The sequence below is a fragment of the Mobula hypostoma genome, chromosome 5 (genome assembly GCF_963921235.1).
Source record: "Mobula hypostoma chromosome 5, sMobHyp1.1, whole genome shotgun sequence".
NCBI classification, from domain to species: Eukaryota; Metazoa; Chordata; class Chondrichthyes; order Myliobatiformes; family Myliobatidae; genus Mobula; species Mobula hypostoma.
In genome coordinates this window covers 142462933-142487631 of record NC_086101.1, presented here as the reverse complement: position 1 = coordinate 142487631, position 24699 = coordinate 142462933, and the positions used below count along the sequence as shown (strand labels likewise).

The following is a 24699-nucleotide window of genomic DNA, read 5'->3' as shown; positions in this document are numbered from 1 at the left end:
AGTCAACTGTATTGACCAAATGAGGATGACATGTTTCCTTCCTTTGAGGTATTAGTGAGCCTGCTGAGTTTTATAGAAATCTATTCATTTTATTACTATTGCTATTATTTATAATGTATTTACTTTTGAATTCCCTTCTTATATTGGTTTACCTTGAACCCATTATCTTCATATTCAATAGACAAAGACTAGTTGGGTAGCACCTCCAGCCAGCATAGTTGTCCTGGTTGTTTGCCAATATTTTGAGGCTGAAGTGGAGACCTATACAGTATGGAATTACTTTTATCTCATCCTACTTCCAGATCCATCAATCATTCCTCCACATCCCCTTAAGACAGGTGGTCCCAACCATTTTAATGCCGACCAATACCATTAAGCAAGGGGTCCGTGGACAACAGGTTGGAACCCCTGCCTCTAGAGTATCTTTGTTATTTGCTCATACTGTCACTCCTTTCACCTAAATTTGCCATTATTCATTCTATATTTTGGACTTTTCCAAGAAAGATCATGAATGTGTAATAGAAAAGAGAAGGCCAAGGTCCTGAAGCATTCACATTTTATGTAGCTATTTCAGGGTGATAACCTTGGAAAACAATTACATTATTACCCTAAAAAGTTCCCTTCTAATCCTCCAAATCAAATACTCCCTCTTTCAGAATCAGGGTGTGCACTCTACCAAGATGCTCCAGACTCTCCTCAGCAACTACCAACAATACAGTACAAAAACAGGTCCATAGACCACAATGCTGTGCCAAACAAAGTTCTAATCAAATGTCCACCAAAACTAATCCCTTTTGCCTACACAATATACATTCCAGCACACTCATGTCATCAACGACTTTATTATATTTGCCTTCACCGTTACCCCAGGCACTACATTCCAAGTACCCACCACTTCCTGTGTTAAAAGAGAACTTGCCCCATGCCTATCCTTTGAACTTACCGCCTCTTATCTGAAATGCATACCTTCTGCTATTAAATTTCAGCCTTGGGGAGATACTGGCTGCCGACTCTGTATGAATGTCCAGTTCACTGTGCATTCCATGCAACTTAACCTGGATGAGGGACATTGTCAAATATTTTACTAAAATCCATGAAGACAACATCCAGAGCTCTGCCTTCATCGATTATCTTTGTCACGTCCTTGGAAAACTCAATAAAGTCAGTTAGACACGACCTGCACAACACAAAGCCATGTTTAATTAGGCCATGACTTTCTAATCTTATCCCTAAAAATCAGCTCCAGTAACTTCCCTACCAGTGAGGTGGGACTCACCAGTCTATAATGTCCCAAGATGATCCCATTTCCATTTCTGAATAATGCAACAATAATAACTAGTCACAAGTCCTCCGGGCCTCACCCATGGCTAGAGAGGACGCAAAGGTATTAGTCAAGGCTCAAGTAAATCTCATCTCTCACCTCTCAATAACCTTGGATATATTCTATCAGGCCCCGTGGACTTAACTACCTTAATGTTCTTTGAAACCCAACACTATCTCCTTTATCTCAAAATGTCTTATATTAGCACTGATCTTCCTATTCTCCATGTCGTTCTCCTTGGTAAATACTGGATCTCACCCACCATTGTCAGCTTCCAAGTGCATGTTCCCCCTTTTAACCTTGCGTGGTTGTACCCTCTCCCTAGTGATCCTCTTGCTCTTTATGTATGTATCCAATGCTGCGGTGCAGTAGAATGCATAGAATTTCTTTAACCCTACTGGTCAAGCATGTTTCATGACCTCTCCTTGTTCTTCCTTCTCAGCTGATAAGCCCTTCTAACGGTATGAGGATCTGTGCTATGGGGCAGGGAATTCAGCTTCTGTCCAGCCCATTATGGGAAGGATGCCAAAGCTTTGAAGAGGGAACAGAACAGGTTTACATTTCTGATTAGCATGTGCTATAGGGAGAGCATGTTGGACAAACCCGTTTGTTTTCTCTGGAGTGGTGGAAGCCGAGAGGAGGCATAATAGAACTTCATAAAATTATGAGAGGTATAGGTCTAGATAGAAACTGGGATCTTTTTCCCGGGTTGAAATGTCCAGTACTAGTGTGCATGCATTTAAAGTGGGGGGAGAGGAAGAGGGAGAAGAATTCAAAGGAAAAACATGGGGCAGGTTTTACTTAAATCACAGAGTGGAGGATGCCTGGAAAATGATACCAGGGGTGATGGAGGAGGCAGGTATGATAGAGGCATTTAAAAGGCTTTTCAGCTCATGAATTTAATATAGAGAACGAAAGGAACAAATATAGACCACATGCAGTCAGAAGGGATTAGGCGTCATGATTTAATTAGTTTGGCACAAAATCGTGTGTTGAAGGGCCTGTTCCTGCGCTGCAACTTTAATGATCTAAATGTTTTTAGAACCCAAGACCTGCCATGCATCCTGGTGCCCCGCATAGAAGTGCTGCACTGTCACCTGATAGTCAATATGTTAAAAGCCCCACCTCCACTTACAGGTGCACGATTAAGATCCCATGGCCGCTGCTTTGCAGAGGGACTGGATCTTCACCCTAGGGAGCAATCCCACTACCCCCAACATCAAAGCAGATTACCTGAGCATCACTCACATTGCTCTTTGTGTGAGCTTGCAATGTACAAACTGCTACTTTTTCTACATTACATCAATGACTGGACAGTTGGTCAAGAGCACTGAGTTAATATGAATAGTTTGTGAGGCATATAGAAGTGCAAGGTTTCTTCTCTTTGTGGAATTTAAACAGGAAAGAATGAATGGCTCAAGAACATTACAAAATTAAAAAGGAGTCATCACTTTTTATTTATCGGGTCAGCAAAACAAAATCCCAGGAAGTACAGTATTTACAGATCATTCTAGAAACTAAAGCAGCATTATTTAGAAACTGCACTAACAAACACTCAGGAAGGCCAGTCAATTTTGGTAAATGTTTCCAGAGTTCATTTCCTCAACCCTTACAGTTGGCTTAAAACAGACTTCCAATGCATGTCCTAAACAGTCAACTTTAGAAGTATTTTAGATAACAAAAATATTTAAAAGGAGCTTCCTAAACTACAATGTAGACAAAAGAACACAATATACATGGTAATCTGCAATATCCCTGTCTTTTTTTCACAGAAACTGCTCCCAGTTTGCCCTGTTTTCAACATGAAAATAGGTGATGTTAATGACCTGCTTCAAGGAACAGATGTTCCTTGAACGCATCATTTCAAAAATACCTTGATCGCAATAATATTTCATTTGATAATGCAAACATCTGGATCCAAATTGAGACCTAAACAAGTGTCCTAAAAAATGTCATTTATCAAGCAACAGGTTTTGAGAACCCATATAGTGATTTAATTAAAGTGTTTATATAAAACAAGAATACAATAACCTGTAAACTTGGCAAACAAAAGCTAACCTATGGAATTTTTATTCACGTAAAGTAGTCTCACTACAACATTGTAGCACACATCTCACTGCAGATGTGCAGGGGAAGAAAAGTAAATCTACACAGTTTATGAACAGATATTACTGGTACAGAATGGACATTCATTCAGTAAAGATTAATGCTGAGGTACTGCAAATTATGATCACTTTTTGCACCAACATCCTACATTAACAGTAATCGTTAGGACCACTTCTGCTATACAAACAAGTTTTCTTTTAAATAATAGATTAAAAAAAAACATTTTTACCAGATGCATTAGTGCAAGAAAACAAGGAACTCTTTAGTATGGTGAGCTTTGTTCTGTACTGTATTACTAACAAAAGAAAAACACAAACAGTGTTGGTGCTACAAGTGACCTGGGCTCAATGTTTGCCAATTATAGCACCTCGGATCCAAGCTGGTCCTTCATTCAAGATTTGGAAATGCCTCCACCAATCCATTTTACACACCAGTTATAATGCACACCATTTTAAGTGAACAGAAAACGTGAACAGTACAGGTGAGTTTCCACTTCTTAATGTGTTTGTAACCCTTTGTTGAGGTATACATGTTATAAACCATTACGCAGGGGCCTGCAATAGTTACAGCTTGTAACACACAACCAATTGAGAGATAAACTAACCTGTTTAAAATGGTGCTTTGGATGTAAGAGAAAACAAGTGCCTTGAATTCAACCAGTTGTGGGCTAAGATATAGCAGCTTGCAAAAATGTCCCATCATAACAAAACTCACTGAATCAGAGGTGCTTGACGAATCCATTAGTTATGGATCACTAGAGTGATAGCTGGATCAAAGTAAAAATTTGGGGGATATTTTTTGGTTTTCAATGCACAAGTTCAATATTTTTTTTTAAAAAGAGCAATATGGAACATTACTTCGATGAATGTCAAAATCTCTACAGTGAAGTAATGACATTCCCACAAGATCACACTAACTTTAAAAAAAATCACAACTCACTAGATTAATGAGGCAGTCCCCAGTATTTTTAAACACACAATTCATTCAAACACTGGAAACAAAGGGGTGGGGTAAAGCTGAGAGAAGGGAGGGAAGAGGAGGAGTTGGGATATGGGGTGGGGGAGGGGACGGACACAAAGGAGGTAGGGAAGAGGGGATAAGGAGGACATCCCAAATAGCTAAGTAAACACACCGCACACTATATGACCCAGAGCTTGACAGCCCAGGAGTGTCCAAAAGGTTTAATCCCTTCCGAGTTAGCTTTGTTGAGCTCACCTTGGAATAAGTAAGAATTCTACAATTAGTCTCGGACCAGGGAGGAGGTAAAAATATTGGCACGGGTTCCAGCTCTGGATCGTGCTTCAGTGCCCTCATGAATGGAGATGTCGACGGCAGGGCCAGTCTCAGCGGTGTGTCCACTCCTCTCGGCCGTACTTACCGCTCACTCTCACACGCGTGAAGAACAGACGCTTGGATGAGGTACTGAAGGGTTGATTGTAACGTGAAATCCTGCTCCATCATCAGTTGTCACACCAGGCAAGGAGCAGAGAAGATGGTGAAGGGTCGGGATGAGGGGGGTTAGAAGGGAAGGAGGAACTTGCACATTTCAAGTATACTAACAAAGCTCAGACTCTTTATTTTTGGTCTCAGTATCCGGATCCTGGGAGTTTTCCTTTATTAATGCTATAGAGATTGGACAGTATGGTGATTCCTGGTAAGTGATTTCTGTCTCCGTGTTGTTAGCAGAATCCAGTTGCTCCTCCATTCCTGAAGGCGTAGTGTTATTCTCCTCTCCGGAGTTCTCTGTTGCTGGACACGCTTCACGTTCCTGATGGTTACTCTCATCGAGAGCCCTGTTTTAAAAGAATAAAAACAGTACAGGAAAAAATAATGTACAGACTTGAGAATTCCACTGCACCCCTCACTCGATTCTCTGTAAAATTGAGTCTGTCCAGCCCTCCTAAAACTGAGCTGATTCAAACCTCATCACCCAATTGAGCAATTTTAAAACTCCTCCAATCCAAAATTCTTAGCTTTGCATTTGAATCCTTCCACGAGTTTGTCAATCGATAAACTAAGATCTCTCTGCTCCACTAATCCTTTTTTCTTGCCTTTCTCAAACTGCTAGCAGTGCAGTGTGCCACAATATCCCTCCCATCTCTGCTTTAAAAATCAATAACCCTCCACCTTTCCCCCAGTTTTGATGAAGGGCACATGTCAACTACTTCCTCTTTCCATACATCTTACATGACTGGCTGATCCTCCAGCACCTGTTTTTATTTCAGATTCTGTCACCTGCAGTTGTGTTTGTTTGCCTTTACTGGCAGCTATTTGTTCAGCTGCCTGGCTTTCCCTCCCTATCACTTTTTAAGACAACCATTTCTTGCCCAAGTTTTTGGAGACAAGATATTGCAGATGCTGGAATCTGAAGCAACAATCTACTGAGGAATTCAGCAAATCAAGCAGCATCTGTGGGGACAATGTACCTTAGGATCATCTGCCACATTATGACTCGCCCAGTACGGAAAGAACCCTTGTTGCCCAGCGCCAAGCCTCCATCCATATCAATCCATTTTCCCCCCTTGTATCTCCCATCAATTCTTCAGCGTTCCCGTGCCCACAAATTTCTCATTTAGCTACACCTGTTAATTGTTTTATTGTGTGTCCTTTTTTAGTTGGTTCTATTGAATTTCCTTCTGGTGAATGCCTTCAAGGAAATGAATCTCAAGGTAGTATACGATGACGTATGTACTTTAATAATAAATTTACTTCGAACTTAAAGTAGCTAGTTAACCTAACTAGCAAGTCTTTGGGAAATTGGGGCACCTTGAGGAAACCCACATAACTACAGGGAGAACATGCACACTCCACATTGGCAGCACCTAAAAGGAGGATCGAACCTGGGTCATTGGAGATATGAGGTAGCAGTGTTAACTGCTTCATCACTGTGCTGCTGTATCCATGTGCCACATAAATGATAGTTGGGCAGTTAGAACTATTTTTACGGCTGCATAGATTTATTACTTTCTTGAGTATTTTGTTTCGGGTGCTCTTACATGCTATGTCTCTGAATGTGACGCTCCCAATCAAAGCCACGAGCAAATGTACGGCCGCAAAATTCACACGGGAATCTCTTCTCGTTGTAGATCCGAGCCCCGCTTCCTGGACACGCTTCAATACCTACAAATTAATTGGTTTCAAAAACAAAGTTCAGAACTGCTGAGGAGAAATTGTAAAGTTGCAGATGATGCACTAAATCATATCCCAGTTGAACAGAGTATTACAACAGAAACTAAATAGTTTTAATCACATTGAATCTAGAAGCTGCCAGTTAGCCCAGAATGTCCATTCTAATTGTAAAAGCTATTAAGACACTTCTTGCTACCCAATTCTTGGTTGGTAGCTTTGTAGATTACAGTATAGAAAGAGCGTACCAAATACTATTTAAATTTGATGAAGACTTGTGTCTCCAGCAACATTTCTGGCTGAGAGTTACAAATCCATTGACTCTCCATTGCAGTTAAGGCATTTCCTTCTATTCAGCACGACTCCTTCTACCTACCAACTCAAGTCTGTGTCCAGCATCCACAAAATCTTTATTCTCCCCCTAGTTAACCCTTTTCAAAAGGGAAACATGTCCTTTGTTTATTCTACTTGAATGTCTCAATTCCTATTCTCTCCCAAAGCCTTCTTCCTTGAAACAAAAAACCTCTGCCAGCCAACTCTTCCTTGTAACTAAACTCCTGTCAACATGCTCATAAATCATGAGCTGAAAGAAGTCCCTGTTCTTTAAAGTAGCTCCAGGGACCTTTTGTGTCCACCAGAGAGAGCTGACCAGGTTTCATTACAACATTTCATCCAATGACAAGGTGACAACTGAATTATGTGCACAAATCCCCAAAGTGGGATTTTAACCAAGGACTGCAATTCGACCAGAAAAGACTTACACTTGGAGAATGCTGTCTGTGCTCCCTAGCAATAGATAAGGCCCCACCAGTGTCCTGAGAGTAGACCTATTTAGCTTGCATTGTTTTCAGGAAATATATATTAAAGCAGGTCATTGATTCCTCATTCCCAAATGCACTAGTGAGTGAAAAGTGGAAGATCTAATCAAACATGAAATCCAGGAAAAGGAACAGCAAAAAAAAATCTGTGACCTTGTGTCTGCTCTGCCATTAGAGAGTCTGGACCATCCCAAAAAGTATGTGAAAGGCATCCAATATTCTGGTCATATCTTCTGCTTTGTTGGTGTGTATAATTTGTGGAGGATTCTATTAAAGTCCTGCCCCATCTCCAGCTTAATGGATGATGGGGGCGGTAACAATTCACCCTGAAATTAGCTACCAATGGCTCCCACACAGCTTAGAAAATAATCAAAACTCTCCCCTCTATTTTCCTACATTTATTCTCAAGGCGATGTTAAAAAAGCAACACAGGCAAACAATACGTGTTTTTAAATTTGAGTACTATTCAAACGAACCTCTTTGCTCAACAACATTGTTTTTTTCTTCCTCTTTGGCCTCCTCTTCGCTGCTGAACCATTCCTTGTCTTTACTGTCCAATTGGTCCAGGTTAACACGACCAACTAATTCGAAGTTACGAATCACCTAAGATTGGTAGGAAAGGAGCAAGTTAAAAGAATTGCAATGGATTTATAGAAGTTGGTGCATGCCAACTACACAGTTGAAACTCAAACAGACTGAACAGCCTCCCTTGCTATTATCATGGTCTGTGGGATGTATGAAACGACTGTCCTGTTAGACCCGCTCTCCCAAACCATTTTTCTTCTTCAGATTTCCCAGATAACCTGGAGAAAAAGAATGGAAACAGGCCCTTTAGACTAACTGGTCTATGCTGACCAAAGATGGTCCTATATGCCCATAATTGGCTCATATCTCACTAAACCTTTCCTATCATGTACCCGTCCAAATATCTTAAACATTGTTAACGTACCTGCTTCAATCACCTCCTCTGGCAGCTCATTCAATATAGTGGCCACTTCTGGTTGAAAAGGTTGCCTTTCAAGTTCCTATTAAATCTTTCCCCTCCCATCCTAAACCCATGTCCTCATGATGCCACCAAAGCTGGGAAGATGAATGCCTATTTACCCTATTCATGCCCCACATGACTTTGTAATCTCCGTAATACTACCCCTTAATCTCCTACATGCTAATGAATAAGGTCCCAACCTACTCAATCTTACTGCATATTAGGCAATGAAGACCTGGCAACATCCTTGTATAAATCTCATCAATATCTTATACAGCTGAAATAAAATACTCCAACTCAATGTCAAAAAGCCTTCTTTACTACCTGTGATGCCACTTTTAGGGAGCCATGTAACAGTACTCCTAAGTCCTTCTGTTTTACAAAGCTTCCCAAGGCCCTACCATTTACTCACTGTGAAAGTTCTACCCTCATTTACCTTCCCAAAATACAACACCTTGCACTAGTATAAATTAGACCCCATCAATCTTCCCTGATAACACGCTCACTGGCTTTGACACCTCCTATCTCAGTGTCATCTGCAACTTACTGCATTTGTCAAGTGTTCTGCTCCAGATAACTTGTTGCTGACCCCCAAAAATTTTCAACTATCTCCCTGATTCCAATGGAAATTAAACATTAAACCTAGGACCCAGCACTACATTTACCACAGTTAATGAAATGGTTTACTTACTAAACTGCAAATCTGAAGATGATGCAACAAACCACAAGTACAATCAGAATTACCTTGTGCTCTTCCTGAAGGTGGTTTTCCAAATCTTCCTTTATTCTGCTCTCATAGTAACAGAGTTGGCACTTGTATGGTTTGATTTCCTTGTGCTTCTCCATGTGTTGCTGCAATGCTTCATCAGTGGAGCAAGTGAAGGTACACTTATCACAACGGAAGACAATTCCTCGCAAGTGTCTCGAGAGCTTCGAGCGACAAATCTCAATGGGGACAACTCGCTCTTCTGTGAAGGAGGAAGAAGAAACAGGAGTGATCAATATTATAGGTCAGCACACCAATGAAACTTGTTCACAAAATGTCTCTGTTTAATCTGTAGATTGCATGGACATTCAACATTATCATTATTTTCTGAAGCCAATCACTGCATGAAAATTGAGATCTTTTATTACTTTGCACCAATTTGGAGCAACACACACTAATTGTTGGAGGAACTCAACTGGTCAGGTAGCATCTCTGGAGGGAAAAGGGACAGTTGACATGTTGGGTTGAGAACCTTCATCTGGACTGAAAGAGAGAGGGGAGATAGCCAGTATAAAGGGATGATGGGGAGCTCTGGAGCAAGAGCTGGAAGGAGATAAGTGGATCTAGGTTAGAGTGCAGGGCTGTTGGGATGATAGGCAGATGAGGTGAGAATGGGAGTAGTGTCAAAAGCTGGATCTGAAAGGTGGAAGTGATCAAGGGCTGAAGATGATTGAATCTGTTAGGAAGGAGGAGCGAGTGGGATGGGGAAGGTGGCTGGGAACTGTGGCGTGAAGGAACCAGTGGGAGGAATGTGTGGATATTGGGCAGGTGGAGTGGATAGATGAAAGGGAAAGAGACAGGGAGATGAGGGTTGGGATGAGCTTAGGAAGATCAGGAGAGAGAAAACGGGCCGAGGGAGAGCAGTTTACCAGAAAATGAAGAATTAAATGTTCATAACATCAGGTCGTAGACTACCCAAGTGGAATGAGAGATGTTATTCCTCTAGATTGTGTCAAGTCATCTTTGTAGTTGGAATAAGTATCAATTTGAAAATCTATTTAGTCTGAATACCCAAAGGGTCTCTACCATAAAGAGCTACTGATTTTAGAGCTAGTTTTACTGGAGGAGGTATAATGTAATCATTGACTTTACAACTGCAACTTCAAGAAAAATGTCCAATGCACCAGCCTGAAAACACTCAAAAGAATCCATCAAAACACAGGGCAGTGTTACAAATGCTCAGGGATTTACCCACCCTTCAGTGTGCACTTTCCGTTGACTTAATTCACGAGTGCCCAAGAGCCTCACCTCTGTGAAGTACGATGTGATCAATCATGCTACTTTTGTATTTGGTGTGGTACAGGCAGAGAGGACAGCGCAGGTCCTTGGGACCTTCTACAAGAGGAGCTGTATGGCTACCCTCAACGTGCATAGAAAACGTAGACCTGCAACACAGACATACCACACTTTCAGTTTCACACTCAGAACAAAGTCAGACAATACCAAAGGAGGCCCTTTGGCCCATTGTACCCATGTCAGCTCTTCGGAGGAATGACTCAATTGGTCATAGCCTCATTCTTTCCCCAAACCTGCCACTTTCAAGGATTTATTATTCCTGAGGGATACTGTTCAACCGGCCTTCAGGCAGTGCAGGCAAAATTACAGATCTTGGCACAAGGAATTTCCACTCTTTTCCCCCCCATGGTCTTACATGAGAACATTGGTATAAGAAGCTCAAATGTCCACTGCTCCGTACAGTGATCATTCTTTGTAATCAAATTTACTTTCCAGTATATTATTGTTCTTCTTCCTATCATCTTAAACCTGGTAACAGCCTTTCCAGAGCAGTGTTGCTCAATTTGACAGCATATAATTTCTTATCCTCCCATTGTGTGGCACAGCAAGGTGCTTCACACCTCCAGTGATCTAGGTGCTAGCAGTAAGAACTTACATGTTCTCCCGGTGACCGCGTGTTTGTTCCAGAAACTCCTGTTTGCTCCCACATCCCAAACACGTGCAGGCAGATTTATTAGATACTGTAAACTGCCCCCGATAGGTAGGCTGCAGTGGCATAGTGACGGGGTGAATGAGGGCTTACGGAAAAATTTAATGAGGGAATGGCACTGGTCTGAGAATCAGCATCGACATTAACCCTTCCCTAACTCTCTCTACTTTGAAGCCAGTGCCTTATGCTAAGTTTATTAATATAGAACAGTACAACACAGGAATAGGCCATTTGGTGCTAAATTAAACTAAACCTCTTCTTCCTGTAAATCAGTGGTCCCCAACCTCCGGGCCGCGGACTGATACATTGCCACGAAGAATGCAGCAGTGCAGCGGTAGTCGGAAAGCACCCAGAACATCTTTAAGAAAAAAGCCAAAATAAACAAGCTAATTAATTAGGTGCCACCCGGCATGTAAATGTTGGCCCAGATCAGAGGCGATTGCCGATTGCGTTGCATTGACCTACTAGACATCTATTTGCTCTGGTAGACAAGGTAAAACTTTTGGCAATACTTTCAGACAGCAAAGGAATTAACCAGATTGGCCTCAGGCCAGCACGGCAGCATAGTGGTTAACGTAATGCTATTACAGTGCCAGTGGTCCAAGTTCAATTTCACCACTGTCTACAAGGAGTTTGTATGCTCTCTCTGTGACAGCGTGGAATTCCTCTGGGTGCTCTGGTTTCTTACCACATTCCAAAGACGTGCAGGTTAGTAGGTTAATTGGTCATATGGAAACCTATCGAATGTTGAAAGGCCTCGATAAGAGTGGATGTGGAAGGGATGTTTCCCATGGTGGGGGGAGTCTAAAACCAGAGGATACGACCTCAGAATAGAGGGTGTCCTTTTAGAATGGAAATGGGGAGGAACTTTAGCCAGAGTGTGGTGAATATGTGGAATTCATTGCCACAGGCGGCTGAGAAAGCTAAGTCACTGGGTATACTTAAGGCAGAGGTTGATAGATTCTTGATTAGTCAGGACATGAAGGGTTATGGGGAGAAGGCAGGGGACTGGGGCTGAGAGGAATAATGAATCAGCCACAAGGAAATGGCTGATCAGACTTGGGGCCAAATGGCCCAATCTGCTCCTATATCTTATGGTCACATTGGTGTCATTGGGCAGCAAAGGCTCAAATGGTCAGAAGGGCTTGCAAACGATAAATCAATCAAATAAAAAAAAAAGTATTTGCCCCTTAAACATCATCAGTAAAACTAATTATATGCTGTTTGTGGAAGCTTACTGAATGCAAGTTAGCTTCTGGCTTTCTACTTTTCAGCAAAGAGTACTTTGGCTGCAGAGTGTGTTGGAACATCTAGAGACCATGAAACGTGCCAGGGAAATACAAGATCTGTCTGTCTTCCTGGATAAATTTCTTTGCAAAATGGTAATTACAGCAGAGTCCAACAACAGTGGCATCTTCAAGCATTTAGATATAATTCACTCAAAATAAACTATTTCTGGAGAAGCACCACCATTTTTTTGCCTTCTCCCCCAAAGAAAGCTGATATTTTAAATAATATTTTGACATGATCTACCTCAATATTCATGAATATCTCCGGAAATAAAGTGTGAGAGCTGTTCAGCAAGATCTTGTGGAGGTTTACAGTAGGTTAAATCAATGTAGTTTTGGTTGCAAAAGATCTAGTAAAAACATGTGTGTTCAGGAAGCTCAATTTTTTTCCCCCCGGTTGGGTACGGGAATTCAAGGATGCGGAACCAGAGGAGCTAGGATATGGTTCAGATACAATCTTGGGCACAATGGTGGCCAACAGTAGCAATGCTGCCACACAGCTCACACAAACCAGGCTCAATCCTGACCTCCGGTGCTGCCTATGCCGAGTGTGGATGCCCTTCACGTGATTTTCCTCCCACAACCCAAGGACGTGCAGGTTAATACAGTAATTGGCTACTGTAAGTTGCCATAACTATATAGAACTGTGGCATAATCTAGTGACAGTTTAAGAGAGCATAGGGAGAAAAAAAATGGGACTGGGAATGGGGTTATTGCAGGATAGTCGGTGCTTACTTTGTGGGGCAAGAGGCCTGATTCTCAGCTGTTTGACTCTACAATAAGGCTTTTATGAAAGGCATTTGGGGAAGTTATGGGAATGTTCTTCCATTATTCCAAGTCTAAATTCAAAGTACGTGCCAGCTTTTTCTTTGCACCCTTTACTTTCCCACCTTACCTGAAACCGGTGAAGAAGGGGCAATCCTTACATTTGTAGAGTTTCTTGCCACAGTGCCTGTCTCGATAGTGGCGCCTCATGCTCTGAATGTACTCAGAGTTGAACTGGCAGAACTCGCAGCTGAAATACCCCTTGGTCATCTGGTCAGAGCAGGCATTCGGCGATGGCACTGGGATGGGGCTGGAGCGGTTTCTTGCCATCGCAGCCGTCTGGTAATGGTTAAGCTGCTGTTGGACGTCAGGTGGCTCAGAGTATGAGGAGTCTACATGTGGAGAGTTGGTGTACACACACTGTATAAAATCCAGCAGGTTTTCTGCAATGATTCCCACCCTCCTTCCCTTCCCCTTCAAACCGCAGAAGGCTTAAGCTACAACAAAGTCCCCAATCTCCCCATTACAAACAGACCCAAGGCCAGCTTGAAACCCATGCGACAGAAAGCCTTGGGGAAAGCAAGTAGAGTATCAGAAACCCCATGGAAACAGCAGGAAAAGCAAGACGGAGCAAGGAAAGCGAATCAAATTACAAATGGAAAGAATTTTCCCTTTCGTATCGCCATGATTAAGCTTCGGATACCAGGGAAATTCCAGCCATTATTTAGAGAAGTGTTCACGATGGAACAAATTGTCAGGCAGCTAGCCAATTGGTGAGCAGGGTTACCAATTCCAGGGCATTGCAGTGCACCCACCAGCTGGTTTGTTTAGGTTGCAGAAGGAATTTGCTTTCATTAGTATAAGGATGGATATTTTGTGGGATTGTAGGTGGCAATCAGTACATTGTTCACAGAAAAGGCAAGTGCACAGCGCAACGTTGACCATCTCTTACCTTTGCTTCTGATGGAGGGAAATTTTAGGAAGGTGGGGTCTGGAATAAGGACACAGAGTAACAACTGGGTCTTATAAAATTTCCAAGTGAGCTAATATTACTAAGAATTCTTATGAGAAAAACATCCCTAGAAACATATTACCTCAATGAGAGCAGTAATTGCTTTTCCTGAGTGTTTCATCCAGTTTTTAATAGGGATAGCCTTTTCCCCTATGGTGTTTTTTGCAACAGGTTCTTTTTGAACCAAAGCTATCACATTCTTTTTGGTGTTCATTGCAGAATTTGAAGGCAAATTCGTGCAACAAAACCTCAGATAAAACTGGAATTTTGGAAAAGTGTTTGAGTACCTCTCACCTCTGCTAATTAACAGCTTGAAGGCATTTAAAATAACCAAGAAAGATTTGGATACACCAGAGATAGCCACGAGCAGCTTACCATCTGATTCTGCTGCTCCCTCAGCCTGGAACTCTGTCTGCCGTGCATTGTTACCAGAAGAGAAGGCTGCTGGAAGGTCAGTGTGATGTTTGGACACTGCCAGAACATGGCCGTGCACTTTCAGAGTATGTTGTTTGAGCTGCTTTACCATCATGGTGGAAAAAGAGCAGTAGGAACAGCTGTAGGTGGACTCCACTAGTAAGACACAACACAAGGCTTCTTTTAGGGTTGCCATAACCATTCAAATTATGACAAAAAAAAAATGTGGGTAAATTGTGTGTAAAAAAAAATTCCTAGTTGGCTCTCCATTGGTACAATACAGCCCAGGTCACTTTAAATGCCTTCATGTCATGATTAAACCATTAGATATTATACATTTTATAGTACAGTGGTCTCTCTCTCTATCTCTCACACACACACACAGCAATATGGAATGTCTTCTTGACTTGGAACACTTTTTCCATTAAACACTATATCCATGGTAACATAAATTCCTATTTCCCAAATGGAGCATGTGCAAAGTTACATTATCAAAAGTTTGTTTCAGTTTGCAGACATCAGCTTCTAAAGCTCACATCACGAACCCTTTAACTGTTACAGGAGTTGCTCCCTACACATACACTGTGCAATGTATTGCTTCCAATAATGTGATGATAGTAACAAAAAAATCTACTGTTGGTGTCTGAACATGTGCACCCCATCCAGAGTACCCTCTTGTGCTTGTGTTTTGCCTTGCATAAGACACGAACAGTATTTGTCCAAGTTCAAAGGACACAGAAGTTGTCTACGTGGTTTCTTGTTTTTGTTCCAAATGATTTTCCCACCAGCTTCCTTCATCTCCACTGATCAGTCTCCCTTTATATCTTTACCATTTTACACTACTCACCTTCATATTTCACTGTGGGACTGATTTCTACAACCTCACCACTTTCAGGGCAAAGATTTTATGAGTAACCTCCTTGCACCATGCTACACTTTGATTTGGAAATGTCTTCTCTACAAACACCTGCTTCATTTTAAAGGGCTCTGATCAACCTTTTCGATAGTTATAATCTCCAGTATCTGAAAATTGCAGACATTTCCATCTACTGACCACATTATTCTAATGAGCTGCAGTTCCCTGTCACATCCATATAACCCAATATTCTATTTTAGCCTTTGACTATTTATCCAATTATCTTTGAACATTCAAGTCTACTTCTACTGCTCTTTAAGGTAACTTATTCCAAATCATAATTCTGCATCATTTCTTCTTGCATCACTGAATGTTTTGGTTTTCCCTTCAGTCATCTTAAATCTGTGAAAATAGTGTCAATCTCTCTGGTACAGAAAACCTTGTGTTAGATCTTCTGACCTTCTCTATTCTAGGAACAACCTCAGCATCTCTAGCCTGTCCTCCTAACCGGAGTCCATCTTAACCCTTGAGCCACTCAGGTTCCTCTGCACCCTCTCCAAGTTCCTCTTCAAAAATGTGGTGGCAAACTGAATAAATACTGCACACGAGTACTCCAGGGTAAAATAAAAATATTTATTGTACTCCATGATGAAGAATTCTCTTAAGCTTTTCTTTCTCCCCCTCTAAGAAACAACATTGCTGAGAACCTAAACACAAAAGATTCTACAGATGTTGGAAATCCAGAGTAACACACACAAAATGCTGCAGGAACTGAGCAGGTCAGAAGCACCTATGGAGATGAATAAACAATTAAAGTTTCGGGTCAAGCCTCTTCATTGGTCCTGCATTTTGTGTAACACACATCAAAGTTGCTGGTGAACGCAGCAGGCCAGGCAGCATCTCTAGGAAGAGGTACAGTCGACGTTTCAGGCCAAGACCCTTCGTCAGGACATCCCAGAGTCTTGGCCCGAAACGTCGACTGTACCTCTTCCTAGAGATGCTGCCTGGCCTGCTGCGTTTACCAGCAACTTTGATGTGTGTTGCTCGAATTTCCAGCATCTGCAGATTTCCTCGTGTCTGCATTTTGTTTGTTTACTTTGCCTATAACTTTCAAGGATTTGAGTAAATTCACACCAGGTCTTTGCTCTTGAATCCTCTTTTAAAACTATACTTTTTTTTAAAAAACATGTCACGCAACTCATTAGCTTTGCATCTTCTTCAATGCCTCAGTTATACACTCCGTGGCCACTCTATCAGCTACCTCCTGTACCTAATAAAATGGCCACTGAGTGTTTGCTCATGGTTTTCTGCTGCTGTAGTCCATCCAGTTCAAGGTTCGATGTGTTGTGTATTTAAAGATGCACTTCTGCATAGCACTGTTGTAACGCGTGATTATTTGAGTTACTGTCACCCTCCCCTCCACTTGAACCAGTCTGGCCATTCTCTGCTGATCTCTCTCATTAACAAGGTGTTTTCACCCATAAGACTGCCACTCACTGGATTTTTTTCCCGATTTTCCACACCATTCTCTGTAACCACCAGAGGCGGTTGTGCATGAAAATCCCAGGTCAGTATTTTCTGAGATACTCGAACTATCCTGTCTGACACCAACAATTCCACAGTCAAAGTCACTTAGATCACATTTCTTTCCCATTCTGATGTTTGGTCTGAACAACTGAACCTCTAGACCATGTCTGCATGCTTTTATGCATCAAATTGCTGCCACATGATTGGCTGAACAGATGCGTGCATTAATGGACACGTGTACCGAATAAAGTGGCCACTAAATTTATGTAAGGGGGTTTCGTCTCTTATGTTACTGCGTAGGCTAATTAAAATAGCTTCTTTGTTATGTTATACTTGGGAATGCTTCTTTGTTGTGTTAAATGATGAGAAAGTCCTCCCGCTAGCAGTTTGTTGAATCACTACTGATAAGAAGATGTTATGAACCAATTGCAATAGTTGTTATGTTTTTGGTGTAGCTGTAAGATATTGCATGCGTGGGGTTTTGGGGTAGAAGGCAGGAGAGAGAGAGACAGAGGATGGACCAGGTGCTGTGATGCCTGCTAACGGGGTTGGACCCCGAAGAGGGCATTCGGCGAGGAGACAGAGACGGACTCGTGTGGAGCGTCTGGTCGGCCACCGCTGTTGGTCCCAGGCGGCCGGTCGAGGTGGTCCGGGGGGGGGGGGGTCGCAGGGTGAAGAAGGGTCCTGAGCTCCAACAGTTTGTGCACGAGGAGATTAAACTTTGATAAGTGTGGCGCCTTTTATTTTCCTTTTATATTTTATTCTCTATTAATTATATAGTTCCAGTAATATCTATAAACTGTAAATCATTTAATCGTATTTGGTGTATTGTCTGTTATTTGGGCGGGGTGGGGTACATCACACAGCATCCACATAAACTAATTACCCAGTTTGGCGGGGCCAAGGGCTGCTTCCCTAGATGGAAGCGAGCTGAGCGACCCTGAGGTTGGCCAGGGGAGCTACATTTATATACTGATTAGCTAAGCAGTAAGTTCCTCTTAACCTGAAGCCTACAGAGTACTGAATAGGTCTACAAAATGGTGCCAATACTACCATAGTTACAAGACCACAACCTATTCATTGATATTAGTGCTCTCAAGACACCAGGTTGTTCAGACTCTTGGAATCAATTTATACTGTAGCACATCAGAGACTTAGTCTAATCAATAATAACTACCAATCCAAACTCAGATTATACCATATGCTCAAGTTCTGCATTAAAGCACTCCAAATGTGAACTCCTTCAGATGCTTTTAAAAATTGAAATGGAGCTACAGTATAGAAATGTTGGTCTTCATAATGTGCCCTGGAACTATTCTAGGAAATCTCTTCTGCATTCTATAGGTCTTCTCACATGTGAGGCCAGAATTGGACACAACAGTCCAGCTGGACCGCTTCAACGATGCAGTAAGAATGGGCAACTATGATAAAAAAAAAAGTGGCCAAAATCTCAGGCTCGTTAAATACTGCCAGTTAATCACAGCTTAGTGCTGGTATTTGAAGATGGAACAGTGCCCAAATTTGTGACTGGAAATTAGCAAGAATTTAAACTCTCCACCTTCCTTCAAACTGCACCAAGAATATTGAGGAAATGAGTTTGATCCAACTACTGCCTGCATTAGAGATGACTGTACTATCTAATGAGCTAAAGCCAACACCAGGAAGACTGTCAGTTCCCATGCACATCCCAAATTCCAATCATCTGGTAAAAAATGTCTCAGCTTTGCCCAGTCTTGCTCCTCAATTATCCCATATACAGTCTTGCAAAAGATCAAGGCAGCTCAAAACACTGCTGCTCCACAGCATGTGAAAACAACATTCACGAGGTAGAGGAATGTTCTTAACTGGTTTTTGTTAAGGATGATCTGTCCCACTTGACTCGCCTTTCAACCTTCTACTGCAGAGGCTCTGTAAATTAGCACACCCTACACAAAACTGGCGAGGTTCACAATTACTTGTGATAAACTGCACACTCGCATTGGATCACCCAACCGACTTGAATGACCTCAGCCATAAGCTGCAATCTCTAACCAGTTGCAAACATAAAGAAATAACACCATGGCTGCTGTCTATGCCTCTGGAATTTCCTCACTAACATGCACTACACCTTTTGTTACACATTCCTATACTTAACATGGCAAAATTTCCTTGAGATAGTCACTATATAAAAGAACGTTGTTGTTGTTGCCCCAAATGACTTTGCATCAGACTTTTTCAGCTGCAGGGATAAATCCAAGGAAAGCATTTGCCTTTTCATTCACTGCATGTCGAGAGGATTGGCTAATGACTGCTAAATAAAATATGTGGATACAAGTACAACTGTCATCTTAAAAAAAATGCACCGGTAATTAAATGAAACTCCCATTGCCTTTTTCAAAAACATCAATTTAGATTTGAAATTCCTCTTGATGCCTTAAGTGTACCGGATTAGTGAGGAAGCAAGAGGGAGATGTTCCAAGACAAGAAGACAAGGCAAGTTCACAGCCAAGCAGGAGAACCAACATCATAATTAGATGTAAATTGCGACCGTGCACAGTGCAGGAAAACAGGCATTCCTCCAATACATCACACAATTAAAAAGCCATTGATTGGCCTAGAAATTCAATTGCATAGAGTATAATGGTGTCCAGTGTTTCATGTGATTGAATAGGAATGCATAAGGGCCAGGCAGTAATGCTGCTTCATACTACTTAAAGTATATATATTATCTTTAAAATCTCACTACTAATTATCCTTGACAAATCAGGAATTGCAAAAGGAAATGGAAAAAAAATTACAAAACCCTACACACTAATTGGAGAAATAGGTGATAAAGTGAAGGATTTTAAAGGACAACTCAGTCCACTACAATGACGTCACAAGAACAGGTAGTCTATGAAACCCCTCAAGTCACTCTGTCATTTGGTAAATGCATCGGCTTTCCTGCACCTCGGTTTGGTTGCCAGAGCTTTCCTTTTGTGATCAGTGATCTGCTGATCTCAGTTTTGGTTATACTCAACCATAGGCCTCCAGGAAAAAGGATTCCAAAGAGTAAAAATAACTGCTCAACGATCCAAAATGGCTGGTCACTTATAACATGACCACTATCCAAGTTCTAGAATCTCTAGTCAAGCAGAAACAGCTTCTCAACATTGATCATGCCAATCAATCTCCAAATATTGTATGTCATGAGATCAACTCTCATGCTTCTATATCCCAGTAAATACTAACATGAGGTGTTTCTGCTTAACACAACCTCTTCCCTTTAGGACGAGTGGAAAATCTTTTTGAGAGCATATGCGGAAATTGGCAATAATCTAAAACTTGTAAAAAAAAATCCACTCGCATGCCATAGTAATTTTAAGCAGTGATAATCATTGATTAATGAATTAGTAACAATATCTATGAACTATAGGACAAAGTACAAGTCGTGTTGCTTACTTATGTGTATTTATTTATTTACTATAGAGAAAGTCTGAAATAAATATTTTAGGAACCCTGTTTCAAAAAAAAATTAATCTTTTAACTAGATAATTCAATTGAAAAATAATTTCTTATTATACCCATTTACCATCCAAATACTGATGAGTACACCAGGTCAGCGAAGATTTTAAAATATATCAGCCAATATCACCTGTTCTTGCAACGATTTAGCTGGTGCCAAACAAGTGTGAGACGTTTCCTGTGAAAACATTTCACTGCTCTTGGGTCGTAAAAAAACATTCGCTCTTTTGTTTGGCAGTAAAGATAATCATTGTGTCTTTTTTTTTATCATTATGGATAGGGTTTTAAGAATTGAGGCACTGAATTTCATGTGCCATAAAATTTTTGCACGTGCCAAAGGTTTGCCACCCCTGTCCAGGAATTAACTCAGTGAATCTGAACTTCGTTTATCTCCAAGGCAAGTACATCGATGAGCAGCTGGAGATGGAATTAAAATATTAATCCACAGTCATGTGTTGCTCATCTGGAATGTGTATGATCTCAGGAAAAGAATTTTTTAAATCTTTCAATGATCTAATGTCTGCTGCTTGTTTCCTGACTCTACACACTCTGATCTTCAGGTCTTTGACATGCCAGGTTATTGAAGCTCATTTGGAAATCTGGAATTTATACATCTGGCCTATTGCCGGCATCTATTCTCAATTACACACATTGAATAGCAGTACAGCACACCATATTACATGCAAAACACACTTCATTCACCATCATACTCTGCAGCATTCTCAAAATTTAAAAGCCAATCATTTTACAGCAATAATCAGCTACTTATTTGCATAAATTAATCATCTCAAACGGAACTGAACTCAACAATATAGCGTATCCATTAAGATACCAGCCTACCAGCATGGGCTCTCTGAATATGGCTCTTCAGTCCACTTATAAAGGAAGTCTTAAATGAGCAAAGTTTGCATCTGAACGGCTTCTGGTGTCCGTGCTGATTTTGCATGTGGCGTTCCAAGCTGGAAAATTAAAGTAAGGGACTGAGTAGAATCTGAACAGAACAGTAAATGCTAAAGAATGCATTTTCCGCCTTGGTTAACCAACCATTGGCACCAAAGTAACTGCTCAAGACCAAAATAGAGCAATCCAAGTATAGGATAGAGACAGAGACAGTTACGGAGGACTGAGATTAGCATTGAAAGCGTTGGTGAGGTGAGTGGGAAAGATGAAATGGCACCACTCAGCATGCTGCTGAGATTATAACACATGCCACCCACCCCAAGCTCCTCCTCTGTGACAATAAACTCAGCTTCCACCGAGAGGGAGCTGGGAAGAGGAAGAAATGGCAATGATTAGTCCTAGCACATGCACTGTGCCAGAATTGTGTGTTGGGATTAATCATCACCACTCATTACCACATGGCTGCAGAGTCATTTTTCACCTTCAAGCAGGAATTAGATTATTATAGAATTTTCCCTCTATCTGGAAGGTATCTTTCCCGGTCCCAAGAACTCCAAAAGCATGTAGCCCCTGAGGAATCTTACAGGAAATGTGGGTTTGTACAAAGTTCAGGAATCTACTTGTAGAAAGGCATTAAGTAGTGACAGGGCACAAAATGAGGCCACTCATTCCCTCAGGGCATGCTGACTCTTTTAAAGACCAAAACAGTCAGTCTCAGAGCCTTACAAATTTCCCTTGTTTTATGCTTTTAACTTAGCTCAACAACAAATTACTACCTAGAATGAGTTTTTCACTGGCTATCAAAATCACCAGTGAAAGTGATACGATCTAGGTGTTGTTTCTTTGCTGTTTGTGGAAGCACTCTCCTTCAAAGGAGGGTTAGGAATGCTGGAGCATAACTGGACCCTTCAGCCCATCCTGTGCATGCTGAACACTGTACATGTCTGCACAAATCCCATTTGTCTGCATTGGTACCTTTCTATGCCATAACAACTCAGGTGACTATCCAGATGCTCCTTTAATATTGTGACTGTAACCTTCTCTGTTACCTCTGGCACTGTTTCAGATCAATTGCATACGCTGATCCCCTTGAAACCTCCACCATCTTTCCTTAAACCTAAACCCTTTTATTTTACATGCCCCCACCAAAGGAAAATGATTCTTACCCATGCCTCTCGTAATTGTACCTCTCTCTGGTCAGGTCACCCTTCAGCCTCTCTGCTTGACGGGAAACAAACCCAGCCTATCCTACCTCTCCATACAGCTAAGTTCCTTCGATTCAGACAACATCCTGGATAGTCTCTTCTACACCCACTCCAGTGCAATCACATCCTTAATGGATTAGTAATATCCAGGACAAGAGCAAGAGCCTTATTATGCTTCTGCAACCATGGAAGCAGTATGTGCTGACCATTAAGCCCCCATCAAGATGTGCTGACCATTAAGCACCCTTTTCCAAAATACGAACTTCATTTCTACCCTGGCTTAGTTTCTTCTCGCATTTCCATCAACTCTTCCCCAGACTCTTCCACATATCTGCAGACTGGTTGCAACTTACAACCCATACATTTCTGGGATGCCGGAGAAAAGCAGGAGCATTCAGAGGAAACCCATGCAGTCACAGGAAAGACATTCAAATTCCACATAGAGGACACTGGTGTTTAGCACTGAACCCAGGTCTCTGGAGCAGGGAGGTGGCAGCTCCATCACCCGCACCATGGTGTTTCTGTGCGAGACTTTGAGTCTATTTGAGGTGAAGAAGTGAATTTCATATGAAAGGGTCACCCTACAAATTTTGTTTTTTATTGAGATGCAATGTGGAATAGGCCCTACTGGCTGCAACTCCCAGCAGCCCCCAATTTAATCCTAGCCTAATCATGCAACAGTTTGCAATGATCAATTAACCTAACAACCAGTATGTATCTGGACTGCGGGCAGAAACTGGAGCACCCAGAGGAAACCCACGTGGCCACGGGAAGAACATACAAACTCCTTACAGGCCTGCAATGGGAATTAAACCCGGGTCTCCAGGTAAAGCATTGTGCTAACCACTATGCTACTGTGCCACTTCAGGTTCCCTCAAACCTGCAGCCAAGCTTAGCAATGTTAGGTCTCTGGGGTGAAACCGGAACCATCCTTTGGCTCAGAGGCACTAACACGTTGTGTTTAAATCAAACTGGATTTGCACAAGTAGGGCACTAAATCTGTTCTTGTGTGCTCTCAATACATTTGATGTTTGGAGTCACTTCAACACAATTCTTCACTGTGGAAATGGCAGCAGAATAATTTGAGCTACTCAGCAAGTAAATTTGACTAATGATGAGAGAAGACAGGAGCTAATTTCCGTATCACCATGATAGATCTGAAAATCAGTTAGTTAAATATGGAAAGACAGCTTGAATCAGTACTGATGACCATGAAACTAGTAAAAACCTGTTTGGCTCTCTAGAAACGGTGCAGCCCATGAGAAGCCCCGCAAGTCCAATACTATTTACTTTTAAAATAAATAAAATTTTGTAAAATAACCCGGTCAGTTCTCTCTCTCCCTTTTCACCATTGACCGACAAAACTACCTTTAAACCCTCAAATATTCATTCAATTCTCTTGGAAAACTAGAACATAATTTGCAACCACTAGACTTTCACGGTGTACATTCCAAATCATAGCCACGTGGAGTGGAAGAGCTTTTCCTTGCAGCACTCCTGAATCTGTGTCGACCTAGATCCCTGAAGCATGCACTCAAGGGAAATGAGTTTCTCTCAATGACCCTGTGATGTTTTTGTCCGCATCAATCAAATCTCTTCACAACGTCCCCTGTTCATCCAGTCTAACCTTGCAGGTGAAACCTCTCATCCCTTGAGCCCACCTAGCAAACCTATTCTTGGATCCTCATATCTTGCTGTAGTTTGTGACCAGAATCAGACACATTGTTCCAGTTGTAGTCTAAGAAATGCCTTAATTTCCCCCCAAAGTTTTATCACAGTCTCCTTGTTTTTTTTTTTGTGTACTCCGTCATTGCCTGTAAGGAGTTTGCTTGTTTTCCCTGTGACCTCTGGGTGCTCCAGTTTCCTCCCATAGTTCAAAGGTGTAACAGTTGGTAGGTTAATTGGTCATTGTAAATTGACCCATGATTAGGCTAGGATTAAATAGTGGGATTGTTGGACATCATGGTTGTAAGGGCTGGAAGAGCCTATTCTATGCTGTATATGAAACATGAGCTTCAAAATGGAATCTGTAAAGGCAGCCTGGACCATGATACACAAGGAAAATAAAATGGCCTCTATAATATTTGCTGAACAATTGACTATTCACAGATACCCACATTGCAGTAAATTAAGCTCTTCAGTTTCTAGTGATTAGGTATCTCCGCCTCCAAAGTGATCACC

General features: G+C 41.6%; 1 protein-coding gene across 8 annotated transcripts in view; it reads right to left on the bottom strand.

The window, feature by feature from the left end:
* Window positions 1–2765: 2765 nt before the first annotated feature.
* znf462 (zinc finger protein 462) overlaps window positions 2766–24699 on the bottom strand; it is a 130940-nt gene continuing 109006 nt past the window's right edge. For 6 of the 8 annotated variants that reach the window (XM_063049116.1, XM_063049114.1, XM_063049115.1 and 3 more), the window contains 9 exons: window positions 21254–21372; window positions 14509–14703; window positions 14074–14112; window positions 13252–13513; window positions 10371–10507; window positions 9101–9324; window positions 7848–7974; window positions 6424–6547; window positions 2766–5220 (listed from right to left, as the gene is read on the bottom strand). In XM_063049116.1, coding sequence (XP_062905186.1) covers window positions 4983–5220; window positions 6424–6547; window positions 7848–7974; window positions 9101–9324; window positions 10371–10507; window positions 13252–13513; window positions 14074–14112; window positions 14509–14703; window positions 21254–21372 — 1465 coding nt within the window. In that variant the 3' untranslated portion in view covers window positions 2766–4982. The remainder of the gene's footprint in view (window positions 5221–6423; window positions 6548–7847; window positions 7975–9100; window positions 9325–10370; window positions 10508–13251; window positions 13514–14073; window positions 14113–14508; window positions 14704–21253; window positions 21373–24699) is intronic. The other 2 variants (XM_063049119.1, XM_063049120.1) reach the window with 2 other exon arrangements.